Source organism: Narcine bancroftii, chromosome 6 (genome assembly GCF_036971445.1).
Source record: "Narcine bancroftii isolate sNarBan1 chromosome 6, sNarBan1.hap1, whole genome shotgun sequence".
NCBI lineage: Eukaryota > Metazoa > Chordata > Chondrichthyes > Torpediniformes > Narcinidae > Narcine > Narcine bancroftii.
The window spans coordinates 12,276,973-12,301,935 of record NC_091474.1 but is presented as its reverse complement, the minus strand read 5'-3'; the positions used below and the strand labels follow the sequence as shown (position 1 = coordinate 12,301,935).

The 24,963-nt window shown below is 38.1% G+C and overlaps 2 protein-coding genes across 7 annotated transcripts in view; one reads left to right on the top strand and one right to left on the bottom strand.

Moving 5' to 3' along the window:
- Positions 1-15,417, top strand: part of LOC138735722 (uncharacterized) — a 31,472-nt gene extending 16,055 nt beyond the window's left edge. For 3 of the 5 annotated variants that reach the window (XM_069884003.1, XM_069884002.1, XM_069884001.1), the window contains one exon: positions 964-2,018. In XM_069884003.1, the coding sequence (XP_069740104.1) occupies positions 964-1,489 (526 nt within the window). In that variant the 3' untranslated portion in view covers positions 1,490-2,018. Of the gene's footprint in view, positions 1-963; positions 2,019-14,226 lie in introns of those variants that run through there. The other 2 variants (XR_011339903.1, XR_011339904.1) reach the window with 2 other exon arrangements.
- Positions 4,046-24,963, bottom strand: part of acss2 (acyl-CoA synthetase short chain family member 2) — a 49,737-nt gene continuing 28,819 nt past the window's right edge. For both annotated transcript variants that reach the window (XM_069883998.1, XM_069883999.1), the window contains 11 exons: positions 23,325-23,462; positions 18,454-18,624; positions 17,559-17,692; positions 16,127-16,259; positions 15,351-15,407; positions 14,572-14,652; positions 10,842-10,950; positions 10,091-10,159; positions 7,875-8,051; positions 5,060-5,134; positions 4,046-4,966 (listed from right to left, as the gene is read on the bottom strand). In XM_069883998.1, the coding sequence (XP_069740099.1) occupies positions 4,842-4,966; positions 5,060-5,134; positions 7,875-8,051; positions 10,091-10,159; positions 10,842-10,950; positions 14,572-14,652; positions 15,351-15,407; positions 16,127-16,259; positions 17,559-17,692; positions 18,454-18,624; positions 23,325-23,462 (1,269 nt within the window). In that variant the 3' untranslated portion in view covers positions 4,046-4,841. The remainder of the gene's footprint in view (positions 4,967-5,059; positions 5,135-7,874; positions 8,052-10,090; positions 10,160-10,841; positions 10,951-14,571; positions 14,653-15,350; positions 15,408-16,126; positions 16,260-17,558; positions 17,693-18,453; positions 18,625-23,324; positions 23,463-24,963) is intronic.

Here is a 24,963-nt window from a genome sequence, read left to right as displayed (position 1 = left end):
CGTCGTGTTCTGACTCTCCATGGGAAGAAGCTGTTCCTCAGCCTGGTGGTGCTGGCTCTGATACTCCTACTTCATTAACCATGACTGTATATGACTAGAACATACCCATCATGTCATCTTTTCTTGCTCATCTTGGCCTTAAGCCCATCCAATTAGCTAGAACTAATGGGAGGCCCATTCCTCATGGTAGGCCTTTACCCTTCAGGGCATATTGCCAGTCAGTACTAAACTACAGCAGGATGGTTTAGCTTAGTTATGGGATTAATAAAGCTATCACAGAAGCTAGATTTATTTCAAGACTTGTGTACAAGACTTTTAACCACTTTCATACCTTAGAAGTCATTGTGTGGACTGACATCTTGCAAAATGTGTGATCAAAAAGGGATTATTTTTATTGCCCAAATCCTAAATTTTCTGCTGGCCAGAGCCAGGTTAAGGTGGAATAGAAATGAAATATCCTTTCAAGTTTAGTTCACTGCTTCCGCTTTTATTTTGGACATGATACTTTCAGCCATTAGGCAATTTCTGTTTTGATTTATGCACCTCTAGGTTCAAGAATATTTTCTTTCCAACAACACCAAATACCCTGAATAGCCTGATTTCAAAGGGTAAGCAGACACAGGACTGGTCAGTACTTGGTAGGGGAGATGGCTTAGGAACACCAGGTGCTGAACAAAGTGGCAATTCTCTGTTTGCCTTACAGTAGGCAAAGTTAAAAAAATTCATGTATATGACATTATGAATGTAGGATTATGAGACAAAAATGAAACCTTTAGCATAACAATGGGCTTGAGGGTTAATCAGTTAGCTCCAACACCACAAAAGATTGGATAACTGTCTATTTATTATCTATCTTTTGTATTTATTGTATTTTAACAAAGTACCTGTTTAGCTGCAGTAAAAATTCTGTACATATGTACTGTACTTTGTACAGAGTATATGACATGATGACTTTTTTTTTAGGTTTATCAAACCCATTCACCTTGAAGACTACAAAAGATGGCTTTCCTCACAAATTACTGATACAAAGGATCAAAGTGATTTGGCAGCAGAAGATATGACAAATGATTTTGAAAAGCTGCTCAGACAAACTCCAAGTTTTCTACAGAAAAATGACTCTTCAACTGCAGTAGAGACCACTAAAATCAATCACAAACCCCAGACAGCTCAGCAAACAAACACGGGAGATGCAGGAATTCAGTTTCAAATTAGTAAAGAGATAAAAGGTAAAGTTGCTGACAAGCCAACTGAAAACAGTCAAAAAAAACAGCCTCGTGAAAATAAAGCAGTTGGATATCTTGTTGACTCTTCTGCTGTGACCACAGTAATGACAGGAGGAAACTTCAGCCTGTCTTTCCCTCAAGTTCTCCACCTTGTGCAAAGTGGTCAAGAAATCCCTGGCATTCAGAAATTAAACATTATGTCCACCAACAGCATGCCTACAATTTCACAAATGGCAAGGAAGCCCAAACCTTGGGAAAGTAACTAATATTTTTTTATTGAACTATAAAAAGTTGGAAAATTTATTTCATACATAATAAAGGCAATTTAATTTATACACAGTAGCAAGTGATTTAATGGTTTTAAATTTATATTGTGCTGAGTATTTGAAACTTGCTTTATCTCCTTTGCTTTGTTTAACACGTCATTACAAAAGGTTCCACTGTAAAGAATGAACATTTCAAGTCACTGAATTACAGTTTGTAATAAATGTTCTGCTAAAATAGTAAATTTTTGTAAAATGTATACATTTTATAAATTAATGTACACCCCCTGTACACTTCAAACAATGAGCGGAAACCGGAGCCTCCCGGGAAAACCCACGCAGACACAGGGAGAAAGTATCAACTCCTTACAGACAGCTTGGGATTCGAACTCTGGTCCTGATCACTGGTGCACTAACCACTACACCAACTGTGCCTTGAATATATATACTGTATACTGTATCAGTATATATTTGAAATGTGTAAAAACAGAAAGTAGATGATTAACAATAAAAAAGCTTCAGAAATATGAAATTGCACAGTTACTATTTTTAACATTTTCTTTACAATGTAACACAGATGATGATAAATGTTGATCAGTTGCTGGTTTCCTTGTCTGAAATAATCTGCAACAACATTTTGGACTTGTTTTACATATCAGACTTCCCAGAAATTTTAAATTTGGTTGGATGTAAAGACTGAGTACCACACAACAGAGCAGAGTTTAGCCACTACATCTCGGTATGGGAGACTTGACTGGAACTTACATTGCATATTTCAAAATGAGCAAAATGCAAATTGTACAGATAATTAGACTGAACTATTAATACATGCAAACTTTTACAAAGAAGAGGTAAAAAAAAAAAATCAGGAAATCCAATTAAGTTTATTTTTCAACATTCTAGGTGCCTGAGAGTTAGGACAGAATCAAGAAAAAAACTAATATAATGACTATTTTAGCTTATTAAACAGCATGCAGTTTAATTTCTTTGGGCAAACAGAAAAAAAAATATGAAATCAGTAATGTAGTCCCATTTTAGGAACTCATTATTCAATTGTTTTAACAGTAGATTGCAAGGTCTCATGCAGATTTAACATTGTGATATTTCGACTTTATTTAGCTGGTTTCAAATGAGCAGCATTTGACATTAGGGTTAGACCTGTACTCATTGGAATTTAGGAGAATGGAGAGGGGGTTCATCTAATTGAAAGCGTGAGTTTCCTCCGGCTGCTCCAGTTTCCTCCCACCGTTCAAAAAAGATGTACTGGGGTTGTAGGTGAATTGGGCAGATGGGCCTGTTACCATGCTGTTTATCCAAGTTATAAATCAAATAAAAAATTATAAATGTTGAAAAGAGTGGACAGAGTCGATGTATAAAGGTTGTTTCCCATGATGGGAGAGTAGAGGTCAAGAGGGAACAACTTTAGGATTGAAGGGCATCTGCTTAGAACAAGGATGTGAAAGAAGGGTGGTAAATCTGTGGAATTTGTTGACACAAGTGGTTGTGGAGACATTGGGCGTATTTAAGGCAGAGATTGATAAGATTCTTGATTAGCCAGGGCATCAAAGGTTATGGGGAGGAGGCTGGACAGTAGGGCTGAGCGGGAAAATAGATTGGCTCATGATTAAATGGTGGGGTAGACTGAATGGCCCCTTTCTGCTCCTGCGCTTATTGATTCCCACATTGATTTACAGTTGAAGTAAAAGGGTGGGGATGGCTTTAAATTCAGCTAAAACTTAATAATCTATGCTTGGTGGAGGACCTAACTCTATTTAAGAAATGTTTTGCATCACCATCACTGATTGGCTGAGTCCTGAGGAGATAGCTATCTGACTGGACTTATGAATGGCCAGAGAACCAAGACTATTTGACCCTGCCAACAATCTACTAGTCAGGGTGAAAGAAAATCACCACTGGATGTGATCATACTAAGAAAAAAAATGATTGTGTTTATTTAAAATTAATGTACACTCACTCAAAACAGAATATCACCTGCTTCCTTAATGCCTTCCCTCCATCATTATGCAAGATTGGAAATGTTTTTTGTTGATTAAACCATATTCAGACTCCATCTCAGAGTCCAACCAACTAACCTCTGTATTCATTGGCCTGCATACAATATAAATATGCAGGAATGATATTGCCTTAAAACCCTAACCAAATCAACCACAAACACTATGACCAGAGGAGTCTGTTGGAAGCTAGGAATCCAGGATGAGCAACTCAGTTCTGCTCTTGCCCAAATCCCTTCAGACATCTGAAATACCACAAAGAATTTGATGGAATACTCCTCACTTTTCTGGATTATTGCAGTTCCAATTAAGATCAAAGATTAATGGCATCCAGCACAGTTGTCAGCTTGACTGACACTCTATCTAGTACCATAAATGTTCCATCTCTCCATTGTCACCAAGCTGTATACATGCCACAAAATGCACTCCAAAACTCTTAAAGACCTCTCTAAATGTAATCATTTTTTCCAAAGACATTTAAACACATCCATTTAATGCTGACATTGCATTTCTTTGTTTGCATCTGATGCAAATAAAATACTTCATATGTACAAAAAAATCTTTAATTTGAGCTTACTATCACATTCATTGTTAAAGCAGTGCAAGATACATTATAATCTGCAAACATAAATACACACTAAATTTTAATATAAAGTATGGTGCATAGTTAATTTTCTGTTTGTTTGATCCAACTAAACAAAGGTTGTTAATCTGTTCAAAATTTTCATTGAGCAAGAAAGTGGAAATTCCATAATTACAAGTAAGGCTGGAACAAAATGGTGGGATTAAGTACCTCCCCACCAGAATATCAAAAGTCACTTTATTTTTTTTTGTTAAGGAAAAACCATTAAAATTGTCTTTCCTAAATGGTTAACATTTAAAATTAATTATCTTATTGGACTTAACTCTGGGGCAGTAAAAGAAAATAATACACAATATAGCCTGAGACTTTTTTTTTGTTATAATCAAAATTTAAATACTTATTCTCATCTGATTTACTCTCAGAAAAAAAAATAATTTTCTAAAATCTTTTGTTCACAATAATTTGGAATGTATAACTGTGCACTAAAAGCAAAGAAAACTAATATAAAAATACAGACAACAATGCAAATAAAATAAAATCTGTAAAATATTGCAGTTTTTCAAATTATGCTGGAATTTAATCAAAATTATTGAAGGTGCATTACTTCTTGAAATGAACTCCCCACAAAAACATGCCCCACAAATCAATCATTTATTACCATCATCTATACAATTAATGCTCTGGTTCTTTCCCAAGCAGGCATGTATATTAAATTACAAATGCTGTATTTCCATATATACTGATCACAAGCAAATCTGTTTTAAGTGGTTTTACACCTGTTGCTAAAAAGGTCATCTATGACTGATTCATCTGCAAGAGTTGATACATCTCCAAGATCTTTCTCATTTCGGGCAATTTTCCTCAGAATGCGCCTCATTATTTTACCTTTAAGATCAAGATTAAAAAGTTAATACAAATTTTAATGCATTTAATAATGTATAAATTGATTTATCTCATATGATTAAATATATATCATACCAGAACGGGTTTTGGGCAATCCAGGTGCATTTTGTATGTAATCAGGAGTAGCAATAGGACTTATTTTTTCTCGAACTGCAATGGTCAAAGTAAAAATTGATTTATTTAAAATTAACATGCCAACCACATTCTTCGTGCAATAATCACACAAAATATTTACTGATTTAATGTTTTATATTTTAGCTTCAAACGTGACATACCGTGCATTGTCACATCCTCCCTCCAGCTTACTCCATCATTCAATAATATCAATCTTCATCTGATCTTTGTCTTCGCTACCTGTCTCTTCACCACAACTCTTCTACAACTCCCTGATGTACAAAAAATATCTAAACCTTGAACATAATTAATAACTCAGCCTTCATGTCTCTGCAGAATGCTGAAAATTCACAACCCTCAGAAAAAAAAACTCTCAACATAAATGGACAGGAACTTATTCTGAAGTAAACTATGAAAATCTGTAGACACCGTGGTTGAAGTAAAAACACAAAATGCTGGAGGAACTCAGCTGGTCAAACTGTCCTTTATGTAGCAAAGGTGAAAATAGATAACTGGCGTTTCGGGCTTGAGCCCTTCATCAAGGTATAGAAGAATGTCGGCAAGCGTTCAAACAAAAGGTGTGGTGGGGGGAGGGAGGACGGGAGGAGATGATAGGTGGAAAAGAGAGGGAGGGACAACAGCAATCGGGGAGGAGGGATGCTGGGTAGTGGAGGGGGAGAACTGGAAAAGCGAGGGGAAAAAAAGCAGCAGGTTAGCAGAAAGCTGAGAAATCAATGTTAACGCCATCTGCTTGGAGAGTGCCCAGGCAGAAAATAAGGTGTGTTCCTCCAATCTGCAGGTGGTCAGGGCAAGGATGAGAGAGATTCTGTTTGTTGAGTCTGGGGGCAGAGGGGGCCAGGGCAGATGAAAGGGCAGATGGAGGAGATGCGGGTGAGGGCTGGTAGTAGAAATGTCTGTCTTCCACAAATGTGGCTTCCCCTCCACCACCATCAACTCAGCCCTCACCTGCAAGTCCTCTGTTTTCTATTCACCTGCTCTGGCTCCATCTGCCGTCAGACACAACAAACATAGAATCCCCCTCATCCTCACCTACCACTCCACCAGCCTCTGCATCCAACACATTATCCGCCAGAATTTCCAGCACTTAAAACAGGATTCCACCACAAGACACATTTCCCCTTCTCCACCCTTCCCCCCCCACCCCATTTTGGCCTTCTATAGGTCCACTCCCACCATGATTCTTTCATGCACTCATCCTTCTCCACCCCAGCACCTTCCCCTGTGGCCGCAGGAGCTGCAGCACTTGTGCCCACACCTCCTCCTTCACCACTGTCCAGGGCCCCAAACAGGTCTTTCTGGTGAAGCGACACTTCACGTATATCCGCAGGACTGATTTACTACATCTGGTGCACCTTTTGTGGCCTTCTCTACATCTGAAAGCCAGGTCAGAAATTGGGAGTTTGCTTTGCTACAACAGAGACCTCCCAGTAGCAAACCATTTCAATTCTGAGTTACACTCCCATACTCACATGTCTGTCCATGGCCTTATGCACTATTGCACTATTCCAATCTGACCACCCGCAGATTGGAGGAACAATACCTTATTTTCCGTCTGGGCACTCTCCAGCCAGATGGCATTAACATAGACTTCTCAGGTTTCTGCTAACCTGCTGGCCTTTTTTCCCCCCCCTCCCTCTTTCCAGTTCTCCCCCTCCACCCACCCATTCCTCTTCCCCTAATCACTGCTGTCCCCTCCCCTCCCTTCACCTATTATCTCCTGCCTTTACCCCCCACCTTTGTTTGGACGCCTGCCCACGTTCTTCCATACTTTGATGAAGGGCTCAAGCCTGAAACCCTACATAAATGATTGACCAGCTGTGTTTCTCCAGCATTTTGTGTTTTTAGTCACTTATTCTGAAACTATGCTTCAAAATTTTTATTCCTTGGTGAAGGGAAACATTCTCTCAAGTACTTACCCTGTCAAACACTCTGATATATTCTATGAAAAAAAAATCACCTCTCAGAAGTTCCAATGGGTATGGATTCAACCTTCCATTGAACAATAATTTCATCTACTGGTATGGAAATGGGAGCTTAGGAATATGCTAATATCTGCACACAAAAAATGGGTTGAATACAGACAAGGGTTGCAAATAGTCAGAATGAATTATGTATTTATAGCACTGATTTAATTGCAACCAGTGTGAAGTCCAATTTAACGCACAATATTTGAAAGTAACCTGCAGGACTCCCTTTACAACACTGATCAGCATCCAGAGATACCTGTTCAACTCAGAAATTCCACTGGCAGAGTGAACACTTGGATTGATATACCCAATTAATGGACTGCTTTTTCTTTCCCTCTTTCACGCGCTCCCTTTCTCTCTCAATATCCTGATCTTACACTACTCGTTTTTAAGGATTACTACCAACTAAAAACTGTTGCCACACAAGTTTTAATCAGCCTCATGCAGTATTTAGTGATGTGCACATATAACTGTGCTTGAGATCTATTCAATCATAAGTTTATTAAAATAAATTATGTTCTGATAACCATGGCAAATAAAGGAGGAGACATTCAAGGACTTGTACTTACTGGATTCTTTTTAATGCAAACACTGATGCCATGAATATCAGTACACAAACACAGAGTGATTTATCTAAAATTCTTGAGGCTGCTATTTTAAGTGAAGAGTACATCTCTTGATTATTATCCCAACTCTACATTTTAATGTCTGGGATTTTTGAAGTAGATGGGATAGAAGAGCATAAATTAGCTTGTATCCTATAATTTAGTTCCATTGATCATAATTACCTTGATTTTTTAGTTCAGTGACAAGTGTTTTGGTAAATTCGTGTCCATCCCTTAGAGTGACAAAGCAGTAGAGACATTCCCCTTTCACAAGGTGGGGATGGCTAACAACAGCAGCTTCTGCTATGGAAGTGTGTTCAATTAGTGCAGACTCCACCTCCGCAGTGCTCAAAAGATGCCCTAAATGCAAGATCAACAGTTAATTATTTCATTCACTTAGGCATGTGATTGCTTAGTAGCAATAATTCGACCTTTATATTCACAACTGAAAAACCCCCAAAACATTTTTGTTTGGAATAAATGTATGAAGGGTAATTGTTGCTGTGTAATAACACACTTTCCAGTAACATGGAATTTAAAGTGAACAAATGAGAAAATTCAAACCAGAAGTCAGCGTGGTTGGGAGAATAGAAAAATAATGATTGTATTAATAGTGAACCTTTCATGACTTCTGGACATTTCAACCACACATTACTACAGTGCAAAAGTATCTGTTTCCCTGTAATCAGAAAGCAGAGCAAGTACTTGCAAAGAGCAATGTAATAAAGACCAATTGCAGTTTGTTTTAGTCATATTAAGATAAATATTGATTTATGAAGGCCATATGCCAGAAGCTCTCTTTACAACCCTGTCCACCTGTGATGCCATTTTCAGGGAATGCTGTATCTGTATTCCCAGATCCATCTATCTGTTCAACCACACTTGTCAGTGCCCTACCATTTACCATGTATGTCCTGTCTTGGTTTCTCCATCCAAAATGCAAACCTCACACTTATTTGCATTAAATTCTATCTGTCATTTTCACCCCATTTTTCCAGCTGGTCCAGATCCCTCTGCAAGCTTTGAAAACCTCCGCTGTCCACAACGCCTCCAATCGTAGTGTCATCTACACACTTGCTGATCTAATTTACCATATTATCATCCAGATCATTGATAAAGATGACAAACAACAATGGTCCAAGCATTGATCCCTGAGGCACACCACTTGTCACAGGCCTCCAGTCTGAGAAGCAATCATCCACCACTAGTCTGGTTTCTCCTGTCCAGCCATTGGCAAATAGAGTTCACCACTTCACCATGAATCCCTGGCATTTGAACCTTCCTGACTAACCTCCCATGCAGGACCTTGTCAAAGACCTTACTAAAATCCACATAAACAAAACTCACAGCCTTTCATTTGTCAACTTTCCCAAAAAACCTTATTGGTTAAACATGACCTACCACACACAAAGCCACGTTGACTATCCCTAATAAGTCCATGCCTATCCAAATAATTATATCCAATTTCTAAGAACACTGGCGTCAACCTATAATTTCTAGGATTATTTTTGGAGTCTTTTTTTAAACAACAGAACAAAGTGAGCTACCCTCCAATCCTCTGGCACCATACCCATGGCTAAGGACATTTTAAATATTTCTGCCAGAGCCCCTGCAATTTCTACATGAGCCTCCCTCAAGATCCAAAGGAATATCTTGACTGGCCCCGGGGATTTATCCACCCTTATTTGCTTTAAGACATTACGCACTTCTTCCTCTTTAATCTGCATAGGTTCTATGACCTCACTGCTTGTTTTTTTTGCTTCCCACAACTATGTGCCCTTTTCCTGATTTAAAAAAGACCTCATCCACCTCTTCTAGCTCCATATAAAGCTGACTACTCTGACCTTCAAGGAATTAATTTTGGTCCTTACTATCCTTTTGCTCTTAATATACCTGTAGAAATGCTTAGGATTTTTCTTCACATGGTCTGCCAAAGCAACCTCATGACATATTTTACCCTTCCTGATATATTTCTTGAGATTTTTATTGCATTTTTTAAAAATATACTCAAATACCTCATTTGCTCCACATTGCCTATACCTGTTCTACGTCTCTCTTCTGAACAAAATCCCCAATATCCCTTGAAAACCCAAGGTTCCCTATGCCTTCTAACCTTGCCTTTGATCCTGACAGGAATATAAACTCTACTCTCAAAATTTCACCTTTGATCACTGCTCAAAATACAAGTAATACTTTTGTGAATCCATTCCTAAGGAATAAACCAAAACCTTGAGTAAAGGCATAAATTGCACAGCACATCCCAATTTACCCAGGCCTGCCTCATCGAGAACCTCCCATGGCATTCTCTGGTTTCCACATTAGCCTCCTCAACCAATTGGAAGCAAATCATCCTCAATTCCAAATGACTGCTAATATGGAGGAAAAATTTAAAGTCTTACCAGATACATTCAACATGTCATCAATCCTTCCTGTGATCCAGTAATAACCATCTCTATCTCTCTTGCAACCTATCAATCAAGGTACAGTGATTCAAAGCTTAATATGTTTCACTTTTATACTTGACAAGTTCAAAAGTTTAGATTTTATGAAAATTTTAAAAAGTGAACAAGTGCAAATTAAATGAAAACATTGGTACTATCAAAATAAAACTTCATGCAACACGAAAATTTCACATCTTCAAAAATAATTTTGTTCCAGTAAAGAATAGTCCTGTTATCGTAGGGCGCCTACAAGGTAAAAGATTCAGAATAGTTTCTGGAACAGGAGACCATTTGGCCCATCAAGCCTGTGTACCCCTATACTTCCCATTCATCTGCGCTTTCCTCGTGGCCAGCAAATGATTCTGTTCATAGGTAACAAATTCTGGGTTGAGTAAAATAAATCCTCAAATCTTTTGCCCAAATTTTAAATTGCATTTCTGATCTTTAAACCAATTGATCCTATCAAAACTAATCATGCTCTTGTGCACATACATCAATTCTCCACTTGACCTTTTGGCACAAGAAGCAAACTTCCTTGTTCAATCCAATCTCACAGGTCTAATTTTGCAGCTGTCATTTTTATAGAATAAGGAAATACTGTATACAATTTAAACATAGCAAAATTCCTAAAACACCATTGAGATAAAGTGAAATTTTTAACCATGAACACCTGTTAGAATATTCATCACATTTGATTTAAGCGACTCACCATCTCCAGTGACAAAATATCCAGGAAACCTTTCAAAATAAGTGGCTTCAAAACGTTTATGGTTGCCATAAACTGTACGCATTATGGATGGCCAAGGTTTTTTGAATACCTGTGTAGAAAGAAGTTTAATAATTTAAGTGAGTCACTTATGGAAATATTTTAAACAATTTATTTGATATTAAAGCAGTAGAAACATGCAAATTACATTAGGAGTTATAGGTAAAATTACACAAAAAATTAACCTGCTTTTAATTTGATTTTCAATCTGAGAAAATCCTATTCAAGTTGTATTATAAGAAAGCACCAAGTTGAGCACTTGTAATTGGTTAATCAAGTGATTTCAGTGTAAATCTTGCCAAGGCATTTCAATTTAGGACCATCCCAAAGCTCAGTACAACCCAAGTGAAGAAAATTGTACGTAAAGTAGGATGACTGTACTGGCAGTTTATTTTTAATTAAATATGGAGCATCCTAACGAGCCAAAGACTACTTGTGTATTATCTGCAGGTGAACCTTGATCAATAACCACACAACAGTAATTGATTCTATTTAATTAGTTTCTAATGGAACTGTTGCATGTGTGACATGGATGCCCCCAAATGGAAGGAAATAGGAAGCAGAGCTTAGGCTTCAAGTGTATATATCCAAGCACCAATGATAGGCTTTGCATCCTTCTTGAGGAAGCTGGTAAAATTTCTGCAATCCAAAATGACAATTATGTAACATAATATGCTCATCCATAATTTTTCTTTCAATCCGATGAAGAATTCTTCCTTCTTCAGCTTTTCAGGCCACGAGTTCCAGGTCATAGGAATTCTTTGGTGAAAAAATATTTGCTATCTTAAAGCTGTGTGCCTATGTTATTGATCTCCCCGTACAGAGAAGCGAGTTTTCCTTTCACCGTGAGACCGCCCATAGAACACTACCACACAGAAAACAGGCCATTCAGCCCTTCTAGTCTGTGCCAAATTATTCCACTAGTCCCATTGACCTGCACCCAATCCATAAACCTCCAGATCTCTCCCATCCATGTATCTAACATTTATTATTAAAACTTGATTGAGCCCGCATTTACATCAGAAGGCAGCTTGCTCCACAGTCCCACCACTCTCTGTGTGAAGAAGTTCCTCCTAATGTTCACCATAAACTTTTCCACTTTCACCCTAAACCCATGTCCCCTCGTATTTATCTCTCCTAATTTAAGTGGAAAGAGCCTACTCACATTTACTCTGTCAATTCCCCTCATAATTCTGTAAACCTCAAACAAAGCTCCTCTCATTCTTCTACACTCCAAGGAATTAAAGTCCTAACTTGTTTACTTTTTCCCTATAACTCAACTTGTGAAGACCAAGCAACATCCTAGTAAATCTTCTCTGCACTCTTTCAACCTTACTGATATCCTTCCTGTAGTTGGGCAATCAGAACTACACACAACATTCTAAATTTGGCCTTGCCAAATAATCTCACCATAACATCCCAACTCCTGTACTCAATACTTTGATTTATGAAGGCCAAGATGCCAAAAGCTTTCTTTACAATCTTGTCTACCTGTGACGCCAATTTCAGGGAAGTATGTATCTGTATCTCCAGATCTCTCTGTTCTACTACACTCCTCAGTGCCCTATTTACTGTGTATGTCCTTTCTTGGTTTGTGAATCCAAAATGCAACACCCCACACTTGTCTGTATTAAATCATATCGTCCATTTTTCCAGCTGGCCCAGATCCCTCTGCAAGCTTTAAAAGCCTTCCTCACTGTCTACAACACCTCCAATCTTATTGTCATCAGAAAACTTGCTGATCCAATTTACCACATTATCATCCAGATCATTGAAATAGATAATAAACAGCAATGGTCTCAGCACCGATCCCTGAGACACAACACTAACCACAGGCCTCAGGTCTGCTGTTGAATGCTCCCATAAACATAACTGCAAATAAAGGTTTTCAAAATTACTCTGTCAATCCAACAAATTAACTATAAAATACAACCAGAAGGTGCTAGGTGTTATTCAGGACACCAGGCAACATACATGTTAGATACACATTCCTTCATCAGAACTTCACAGCCAAATACAAAATTAGCTTTGAAAGTGGTCAGAACATTAGTGACAATTTATTGCAGTTATTATAGCTTATTCATTAACAGAATGTGAGTAATTAATCAGAACAAGCAATAATCACAGAAAACTGATGATGAATTCTTGAAATGTAGCAGGTACATTTTATGTGGTGCAGGTACATTGAAAGCTCCAGGAGTAAAGCACAGTAATGATGTGACCTGGAGTAAGTTTGGAGGCAGATAGTGTACATCCATTATTAATGGACCACATCCTTCAACATTTGGCATGTTGTACAACATTTTTAGGGCAGAAAATAAATATTATTCAAACTCATTATTCCACTTCTTCCTCCACCCACCTCCAAAGAACTCTTCAATTTTTCACTGTGAGGTCTTTAACAGTAGAATTTACCAGATTTTTCTGGGGGCAAAAGACAAAGGAAAACTAGATGCCATTTGGAATCTAATGCGATGTTTTTGGATGACATTGATAAGCAATAGTATGTGGATATGAAATAGATGAGCCAATGTAAACACCCTCATTAAAAGTCAATGATAATCGTGGGCAAAGGAATGGAAGCCATTCTTAGTGATTCTCTGGTTCGAAGGGAGTTAAATAATTATACCACTGTAACCACTGCCCTGATTAAGACCAAATGCAAACACACACCAAGAATTGAACTTTGGACTTTCCCAATGGCATAATGAAGAATCAGAAACAAAATTGGATTTAAATGGCACTTTTCACAAGGTTGGGACACCTCCCAAGTGCTTCACAAGATTCCTTTCACAAGGTTGGGATACCTCCCAAGTGCTTCAGAACCAATGAATGTCCTTCCTATTGGAAAATATTTTCTTCATTTTCCAAAGCCAAACTACCCAAAGAAATTAGATTCATGACCAGATGGTCTGTTTTTGGAACGTAATGGTGAAATAAAGTTTGACCAGGATCCCACAACACCTAACAGGCCTGATTCAAAACGTGTCATAGGCCCTCTTGAATCCATCCAAGGCATTAGATTTATTATTGTCACCTGAACTGAAAAACAATGAAAAGCTTTCTTTTGCACACTGTTCCAAGGCTAGTGAAGAGTTGCCCCACTTCATTTTGTCATTCAAATACAGGCACATCCAACAATGCTTCCATTAACCTAGCACAATCACCCCAAGGTCACATCTGTCAAGTTTTATCAAGGAAAGCCAAAGAAAACTGGCACTAAGCCAAATCACAGGACGCCAGGCAACTTGTGCTGATGGCGAATCTTTGTCTGCCTTATAGCAGACTAAAAGCAATTTTATGTAATATTACATCTGTTTTATTCCAGGTCACTAAAGGTATGAGCATAGGAAGGGAAGCTTTTACAGGCGATTCACTAATAATGACAAGACAAATACAGCTTGTAAACTTCAGCAGACAAGGGAAATGCGTCAAAGGTTGCAAAACATTGAGAAAGAGCAGAGACTTCAGCACACACATGGAAGAGTACGCAGTCTTCTACATATCAAACACTTTGCATCCCACCTGTGGCAAAGTCTCTGGGCTTTGAATGGTCCCATCAATCACTCCAGAACAAACAGAATTGGAGTGAAAACAAGTCACCCTCAACTGCAAGGGATCGCACAAAAGAAAGTTGCTACTTCAATGTAGCTAAAATTACAGTCGATCATACCAGATAACCTTCAGCCTCTCCTCTTAATTCTTCTCCAGATTCATCTAGAATTGCAGGCACCACACCAAAAAAAGGAAGCGTCTGAAAAAGAATTGATCATCTGCATTAACAGTGATTTCAATTTATGAGATCTACCATATATAGATCAGACTGCATTAAATGACAGGCCACATTACTTCAAGTAAAAATACAATGCTGGAGAAACTCAGCAGGTCAAACTGTGAAGCAAAGAGAATGATACAAAACCAACATTTCAGGCTTGAGCCCTTCATCAAGGCAAAATGTGGGTGAAGTAAAGGTGCTCTTTCCACATCAGTGTCAGGAATCTCCCAGTGGCTAACATTTCAGTTCTGCACCCCACTCCCATGCTGACATGTCGGCTCTATCCACATCAGTGACAGGATCTCCCAAAGGATGACCATTTCAATTGGGCACCCCACTCCCACACTGACATAAGTGTCCATGGCCTCAAATATTTCAGTCATGGTGTCTACAAACTGTCATGTTTTACTCAAATTATTTCAAGGTTCATTACCAGACCCCATGTAGATATTCAAAAGAGGTCACTGTGTCTGAGAAAGGATTGCTGTGGAGTTGAAATCTGATAAAGAATTATTAAGCCCTAAAGTCTTGAGAAATTGCCTCAAATTGTGACATGGAAAGAAAAGAATTGCCAAACTTCTTGTGAAACATACAAGTACAAAGCTGTTGAATGCAAATTGATTGGATGCAAAGACAAACAGTCTTATGTGCAAGTTGATAATTGATGTTTTACTCACAGCTGATCCTGGCTTCTGCGGGATGGCAGCTGGAAGAGGAGTTATCATGTGACCACCCTGGGAACAAAAAACACATTATCTATTTCATAGGCAAAATGCCAATTATTACAGCTGAAAGTATAATCGTTTGGAAGTAGTACTTGAAAATTAATAGAAGGGAATTATAATGGGCTAGATCACAATAGTTTTGAAAACTCTACTTTCCTTCAATCCAGCATTAATTTCAAATCAAAAGCAATTTATATTCAATGACTAAATTTTCCTCTGCAGCACAAATCTAGAATGTAAATAATGATCAAATAATCTTGAAACAAATATGTTTGATCCATGGGAGAAGTTAGCAGTGGGTGGTCAAAGGCATCAACATTAACCAGGTAATTTATAGAAACTGAAAAGAACAATTGGTCAAAACAAAAAAAAATCACAATATCTTTATTGATATGGATGGTGTAGCGATTAGCTCAATGCCTTACAGCGCCAACAATCGGGGTTCGAATCCCGCACTGTCTGTAAGGAGTATGTACATCTCCCCACGTCTGCGTGGGTTTTTCCCACAGGGGCTCAGGTTTCCTCCCACTGTTCGAAACGTACCAGGTGGGGGGATGGTGGTGTAACTTTGGTAGCTCAGACTCGTGGGCTGAAATGGCCTGTAACCATGCTGTATGTCAAAAAAATGTTTTTAATTAAATAAATTTAAAATAAATAAATGCACAATTTATAAATTTATTAAATAATCAGTCGAGCCTTCATAAGTGCAAAGTTTGAAGGACACTTACAGTCTCAGTCTGCCAGAACGTATCCATAATTGGACATTTCTCATTACCAACTACTTTATAGTACCAATGCCAGGCCTCTGGGTTTATTGGTTCTCCCACTGTACCAAGGATTTTTAAAGATTGCCTACTAAACCTAAATGGAACAAAAATTCACAAAAAAAATCCAAATTTGTAACTTCAAACACAAAAATGACACACCTTCAAATTACAGTATAATTTTGTTCGTATATCATACAAAAATAGGCCTGACAACAGTTCTCAGACACCACCTCTTACCTTGTCAACAAGACCTCACTAAGAAACATCAGGTTGCCATCTCCAGCACCATCAATGACATCATCAGTTCCAGTAATCTCCTTTCCTCGGCCTCTAACCTCATTATTTCCAAACACTGCAATGCCTGTTTCTACTCCTACCCAAAGCCAAAAATGTCGACTGCCTTTTACAATGCTGCACAGCCTGCTGAGTTTCTCCAGCACTTTTGTGCACTGCACTGGAACCCAGGATCTGCAGATGTTCTCATTTACAAGATCTGAGGAGGCCAAAATTGAGATGGTAATTCAAAGAATCAAACAACCCTCTGAACCTCTACCAGCTTACTAAAAGAGCTTTTTGAAATTGCATTTTAAATCAATGGAGCACTGATACTGACCAGCAATGTCCAGTTACATGGTGACAGACTTCTTCCCACCTATACAGTTTTGAATAGAGCAAGTCAATGGGTTCTACATCACAAGATCAGGCCAGGCCTAACCTGGTCTCTGGATATCTCTTTCAAGCCCTACCACTGAGCTGCAGTAGCAGTGTCCAGAACCTTACTCCCAGTCTCCACACGTTTCTGATAGACAGTTTACAAGTTGCTCCCTTTTAGAACTGTTGTGATTGTCCTAGTGGTTCAAGGGAACTATTAGCATGCCTGCTGCTAGAGCATAGGTTCTGCCCAAGAACGCTTACTATCTGCTCTCGCCACACAGGACCAAAATAGACCACAAATGTTCTTGGGCACTGGAGACCACTGTGTGTGCACATCATGCAGTATGGCAAAATGGGAAACCGGCTGCAAGATTGAATATTTAAGTAGGTCAGAATTCTTCCATATGTTAACCATTTCTCAGCTCAGAACATTTCAAACTGCTGGGCACTTTTCACTTTTATTCTTGTAAAAATATATTAACCCTGAATTTACATTTACAATAGCTCCGTGGAAAAGAGTTGGGGTGAATTAGTCCTTGACCAGTAACACCTGTATAACAACAAATGGACATTATGACAAGAATCCAACATTCACTTAACTGATTTGAATGGAACGGAGTTTCACCGTAGGAGAAAAATATAATTCCTATTACATGATGTGTTTACATCTACCAATACCAAATAAATTTCTACTTGAGATCAGAAACTGTGGAATTTTTCCCCCCAAACAACTTCTTACCTTTTAACTGGATCATCTCCATATTTCATTAACAATCGAATAGCTGTGGGGGCAGTGTAAAATGATGACACTTTGTATTTATCAATAATCTCCCAGAATCGACTTGAATCTGGATAAGTCGGTAAACCTTCAAACTGGAACATAGTTTTCAAAAACATTACTTAAAAAAAGGCAGTAACAATTAAATCTATTGGTAATTCTAGTTCAAAATGTTTGTGAAATCTTTGTGTAATATTTGCTTTGTTCCTTTCATCTATTCCATAAAAAGGTTTAATTACTAATTCATTGTTGTCACTATTAATCTTGACAGAAACAAAGATGAATTTTCTAATACTGCAGTTATTCCAGTTTTAGAATAATCATGAATATTAGAGATTAAGATTTAACCCACAAATTCAATGTACTGAATGTAGTCGCGATAAATGAACGAAGATGATTGGTTGAAAGGAAAGAAACACAAGTCTGTGGACAATGTGATTGTAGTAAAAACACAAAAGTGCTGGAGGAGCTCAGAAGGTCTCGCACTGTCTATAGGAGATATATAGATAACCAATGTTTTAGGCCAGAGCCGTTCAAGATATGAGCAAAGAGCAGGCAGGCGTCTGAATAAAAAAAGAGAAGAGAAGAAAAAGCAGGGGAGGAGCACAAGCCAACAGACAAAAGGTGATAATTGGACATTGATAGGAGGATAGAAAAGGAAAGGTGAGAATTAATCAGAGGAAGGGACACCTCTTTGAATGCAGAGCTTTTTGTTGAGCCTTGAGGGAAAGCAGTTATCAATATTTATTTTGCAACTTTCATCTACTAGTTAGGATAATTTACCTAAAGAGCAACATACAACAAAACTTTAATTGCCCAATTGATGAGAAGTCAATATTGATATTTCAGTACTAACCATGACACTTGTGGCACCATTGGCCAGAGGCCCATAAGTAATGTATGAATGCCCAGTAATCCATCCAATATCAGCTGTGCACCAATAGACATCATTAGGTTGGTAGTTAAATACATATTTAAATGTTGTAGCTGTGTAAAGAAGATAGCCTCCAATTGTATGCTGCACACCCTTTAAGAGAAGAAAAAGATTTGTTTACAAATTATTATGGATTCTTAATTAGACAAGTGTGTGGGAAGAAAGTTCTGACTGTAGCCAGTCAAAAATTATGTACTTTAGTTACACAGGTTGAAACTCTCTTGCCCTACAGACTGTGGTCCAACAGTTCCCTTGGTCCAACATATTAGGAATTTGTTATACAGATCTATATTAATGAACTAAGATCCAAAATCCAACTGTACTTATCTATAGCTAATCAACTTGTGTAATCTAAGCTAACAGTGTTTCCCACACAGAAATTTCAGGTTATGGAGAATTCACTGAACTCTTAAGTGATGTAGGGATGCTCGGACTTAAAAAGAACAGCTAACCTGTTCAGAGGGAGATAGAGGTAATTTCAGTAGCCTGGACTTTCTGTGGTCTGGCACCAGTCAGGACCCAAGGGCAACTAAATTTCACTCTATAGTTAAATCTAACATTTATCAACGCTTATTGCAAAATTTTAAAAAGGGCAACAACTTGATAGAAGGTCAAAAGCAACTAGAAACATGGTAGTTTCATAACACTGCCATTCATTGCAGTGATTATTCAATTGCCCTCCAATGGGGTATTTCTTAGAACCATAGATAATTACAGCACAGAAACAAAACATTCGGTCCTTCTAGAGTATGCCAAACTATTTTCTGCCTTGTTTCACTTCTGTTCTGCTGTTCAGTAACAGAGTGTAAACTTGAAGCAATTCACCAACCCTAATGCTCAGCCAGGTCAGGCCTTTCAATCAATGATATAAAGAACTCAATTTAATATTTTTGTTTAGGAATGTTTTAAATGACTGCTGGAGTTTTAAAAAAACATAAAATATTTTAATATACATATTTTAACTTACTGGCATTTTAATTTTATTTTTCAACATCTCTGATATTCAGAAACATTTAGCAATTTTGAAAGTTGGCTAAACGTGAAGGATAGATCAGTACTGTACTTCAGAAAAAATAAAGTGGCAAATAGCATTTTTCCCCCCAGCTGCTCTGTTGATGGAATTTATTTTTCCCACATCCACCCTCCACACTTAAAAGCAAGACATAGCCTGAGCCACAGTGGGTAACTTTGTACTTTTTGTTCAGAGCAATGGCAACAAATTCCTGCCTTCTGGTGAGGAATTGTTAGGAATCATGTTAGAAATGTGCACATAATACTAAGAACATGGGCCATTTACTATCTGGCAAGAAGTATAGGAATTGAGAGACTGAGATATGGAAGTCCAAGCACAGAAACCACCAAAGGCTAATGGGCAGGTTTACAAACTATAGTGTTGGTTTTCATCAGAACTGGATTAAAATAAAAAAGGGGAAAAAACACGTTAGTTATCCAAGTCTCTGGCAATTAGCAAAGGTGCAGAGTTTATTTAGCACACTTGATACATTGACCTTGAAAGTGAGGGAGTGGGAAAAGGGAAGAGTAGATTCACCAGAATGGTGCTGGAGGTAAATTATGAAAAAAGTTGGTAAAGAGTACTTCAGTTTATACATTTTATGTGAATTGCTAACAGACAACCTACTAGTATAAAGGATACAGAGAGAATCTTTAGTGTCACACCATTCAGATTTACCATTCATCATTCACTACTAACTTAAAAGACAAAAATTAACCGCCTTTTAACCGCAAGACTTACCTGTGTGAAAATGTGATAAACGCAGGATGGGGGGTGGTTTTCATCATGGTAATTACCTGCCAAGGTAGGTAGGAGCCGATGCATTTCTGCACCAGGATGCCAGGTTCCTATGTAATAGGTCACACTCACCCGGCTTTTCTTGGTTCAGTGTTAATGACCCGAGCTGGCTTTAAACATGGGTCGTTCACACGCCAGTTAAATGGGATCGCTGTGTTAAAACGGCAATAGAATTCCTTCCACAACTCATGACACCAAAGGTCAACATTTACATTCTGTGGTATTTGAAATGCATTAAATTTTGCAAATAATAAAATGACCTAATTACAGCTATTAAAATGCAACTTTATTCTGCTGGTAAAAATCAAGAATTATTAAGGGGAGAAGAGAATGGGTTTGCTAAAGCCCTAAAATCAGACCTTGGTTATTCAAGTTACCACAGGATTTTTACTTTAATAATGGCAATCTGCCAAATTCACTTTATTGATTAGATCAAATAAACAAGTCTCAAGGCTCTGCCTGCCTTTGAAACAACTTTTACTGAATGGTGCACAACCTGTCATTTCAATTGATAGTTAATCTTGTTCAATGGCAAGCAATAGGAGGAAAGTCCTCACATGCGTGCATTTGGGCAATTTCTTTCGCAGTTAAGGAACTCTTCATAAATTGCTATTGCATAAATTCTGGGACTATTCTGGTTCATGGGAGAATATTTCAGTTTACTATTATATGATTTAACCATAAAACACTGCAACACAGAAACAGGCCCTTTTCAACTGTGCCAAACTATTTTTCCGCCTTGCACCCAGACCATATCCCGTCATACCCCTCGCATCCACGTGCCTATCCAAATTTTTCTTAAATGCCAAAATTGAGCCTTAACAGTGATTTATCCAGTGCAGTGGGCTTAAAAAAAATGGAAACTTTTCCCAGTTTAAAAGAACCACTGCATCTCTGAAGGGGTTAAAAACAATTTACTTCAGGACAGTGAGGATAAAGACATGATACAAAACGGCAGTTGCCATGACAAAACGATTGACAGGTTTCCAATTTGATAGACTGGGGAGAATTAGGCTTTGTGCCATTAACCATCCAATTGTATATTTATTTCCATGAATGAAATGTTTCTGTGGTGTAAAGCTAGTGCTTCACGTGAACCAGCTGTCTTACTGCTCACCTTCAAATGAGAGGCTAAAGATTTAATTATTAGGAAAGAGCTCACACTATCAGTTCATATGCTCAATATAGTCTCCTGAATTGGTCTTTTTTCTTTCTTTGGCTTGGCTTCGCGGACGAAGATTTATGGAGGGATATGTCCACGTCTGCTGCAGGCTCGTTGGTGACTGACAAGTCTGATGCGGGACAGGCAGGCATGGTTGCAGCGGTTGCAAGGGAAAATTGGTTGCTTGGGGTTGGGTGTTGGGTTTTTCCTCCTTTGTCTTTTGTCAGTGAGGTGGGCTCTGCGGTCTTCTTCAAAGGAGGTTGCTGCCCGCCGAACTGTGAGGTGCCAAGATGCACGGTTGGAGGCGATATCAGCCCACTGGCGGTGGTCAATGTGGCAGGCACCAAGAGGTTTCTTTAAGCAGTCCTTGTACCTCTTCTTTGGTGCACCTCTGTCTCGGTGGCCAGTGGAGAGCTCGCCATATAATATGATCTTGGGAAAGCAATGGTCCTCCATTCTAGAGACGTGAACCACCCAGCGCAGTTGAATCTTCAGCAGCATGGATTTGATGCTTGCGGACTCTGCCAGCTCGAGTACTTCGATGTTGGTGATGAAGTCATTCCAATGAATGTTGAAGATGGAGCGGAGACAGTGCTGATGGAAGCGTTCTAGGAGCCGTAGGTGATGCCGGTAGAGGACCCATGATTTGGAGCCGAACAGGAGCGTGGGTATGACAACGGTCTGTTAAGAACTAAAACAACTGAAGCCAGGGGAAAGGCCCCCTGGCCCATCATACCTGTCCAAATCATTCAATAATGCCATGACTGATTGCCTACTTTCGCACCACTTTCCTGTACTATCTCACATCCCTTGATTCTCTTTACGTCCAAAAATCTACTGATCAGGGTCTTGAATATACTTAACTACTGAGCTCTATAATTCTCGTGGATAGGGATTTTTCAAAGATTGATTGACCCCTTATTTTGAGTCAGTGACCCCTTAGAAAGCCAAAGAAAATATAATTTCTGCACCTTCCACATATAGCCCTACAAGAAACGTCATTTGTTTCAATGAGATTAGTCTCATTCTTCCAAAAGGAAAGGCTTATACATAGCCATTAAAAGACAGGAATTAACCATCTTTTAACCACTTCACTTACTTGTGTAAACACAACGAATGCGAGATTGGGAGTAATTTTCAACCCCTGCATTACCCACGAAGTAGGTAGTATCAGAGCCTAAAAGGCACACTGCCCCAGCTTTTCTTGGTTCAGTGTGAACGACCTGAGCTGGCTGTAAAGACAGGTCATTTACACACCAATTAAGTGGAATCGCTGTGTAAAAGGGGCTGTCATCTGTTCAATCCCACTTTTTGTGATAAAATAAGTCATCCCAGAGATCTGACTAATGGACTCTCTACCACAAGTACTGGTATATTCTTCTTTAGATAAGGAGAAGAGACTTTCACACAATATTCCAGATGTGATCACTCCATGGTACTTTACAGTAAATTGCAGAAAGAAAGTTCTCCCCTTGTACTCAAATCCTCTTGAAATAGTGTAAAGGCTTGTGGACCGTTTGCCAACCAAACTGCTTACTGCAGTTTAACCTCTGTGATCCATGTACAAGGACACTTAGGTCCCTCTAAACACCTGTTTCTAACTCTGTGTATAACTTTACATTCCCATATTTTATTCCTTCTCCAGTGTCTGGTTTTATTCCTCACTTTTAAAAAAAAGCCTCTCCCAAGAAATTACACAACTCTTTGTGGATAGGAAGTGTCTTGTGATAATGCTCCAAGATCACTGAATGGGAACTCGCTTTTAGTAGCCATCAAGTTATTTTTTCAAATATTTATTCATATCTAGAGCAAGGTAATTACCTTAGGTTTCCCCGTTGATCCACTAGTGTAAAGGATAAAGAGAGGATCTTCAGTATCACACCATTCAGGTTCACATTCATCACTGACTTCCTTCAACAGCTCATGCCACCAAATGTCAACATCTGCATTCCATGGTATCTGAAATGCATAAAAATTGCAAATAAAACCAATTGCAACTATTAAAATGCACCTATAATGTAAATTAAGATCCAACTTTATTCTGTCAAGAATTCATAGTATGCTTGGAAATTAAAACATTTTCAATTTTCAATGAAATCAAAGCTAAAATATTAAATAATTTTAATATTCATCATTTAAAAGTTTTATTCTGATATATCATGGGACAAGCTACAGAACAAGAGCGGCACAAATAAATCAGTGCCAGAAAATCTGAAACAAGTGCTGGAAGGATCCAGATCAGACTAAATCTTCATTAAAAAAGAGTTGGTGTTTAAAGGTATATACTGATGCAAGTATATACTGAAGCTTTTGCATCTGATCCTTTAGAATGCTGGATGATCTGTGCATCTTTAGAATTTTATGCTGGATAAATGAAGTACTTGCGTAATTAATATTTACACATATATTAGTGTTTCCTAAGGAAAAAAGTGATTGTAAAAGCAGCAAGTAAATTTTATTTAAAAATATCTTTAAAAAATGCAATGGGCCCAATTTCTAATGTTGGTGATGTTTGCTGAACAAAGTCTAATTGGATAATGACAGAACTTCTTGCTCTCCAGTGAATAGTGCCGCAAGATCTCCAAGACCCATCTGAACCATCAGAACAGAGAGAAAGGCTCTCCAGAGTCACTGACATGTATCACAGAAAGAGTCCCTTCGGCCCAGAGTCCATGGCAGCTGCCCATTCGCATCAATTCTTTATTAATCCCAATATTCTCCCCACTTTCTATCAACTCAGGAATATTGTGCAGACTCTGGTTTCTGTTCTCAAAACCTGCGAAGCAACCATATAACCATCTGAGGCAAAAATGTTTTCAACAGAGCCAAACTAAGGGAGGGAGATAAATAAAACAGACCATGAAAACCTTCAGTACATTCACAGATTGAATAGAAGGTGATTGTGCAAAATCTCAAAGATACACAAATAGCTTTGAGGCACAATAAATGTAATAACAAATACAAGAACTCTACAGAAAAGACATAGTAAAAGTTTGCAGAATTCACATGAATTAAAAAAGGAAAAATACATGTAATGTTTAAGCAGTATAGTATGCAGGAGTTGAAACAACAATTCCAGCATTTGTCTAAATTCTTCAGTAGGAAGTTGAAGTCATGCTGTCAATGCACAGAGATTTGGCATGATTACTTATTCAAAAAAAGTTGCATCTGCTTGGACAGTGCAAAGTAACTGAAGTTCAGTTTTCTCCAGCATTTGATCAAGAGGAATATTTTATACATGTTGGGCAAACTAAAGTCTTAAAATTTGATAAAGCCGCACAAAAAAAAATCAAAACTTACACTAATTGTAACTAGAATATGAACATGCACATGTCAGCAAAGTGAAATGTTTCTTGGCCTCTATGTATATTATAAGATTTTCCCTTGTGCTCAATAACATGTTAGTGTTTGCCATTTCAAACAATCAAATATTAAGAAATAGAAATAAAACTAGAAATTG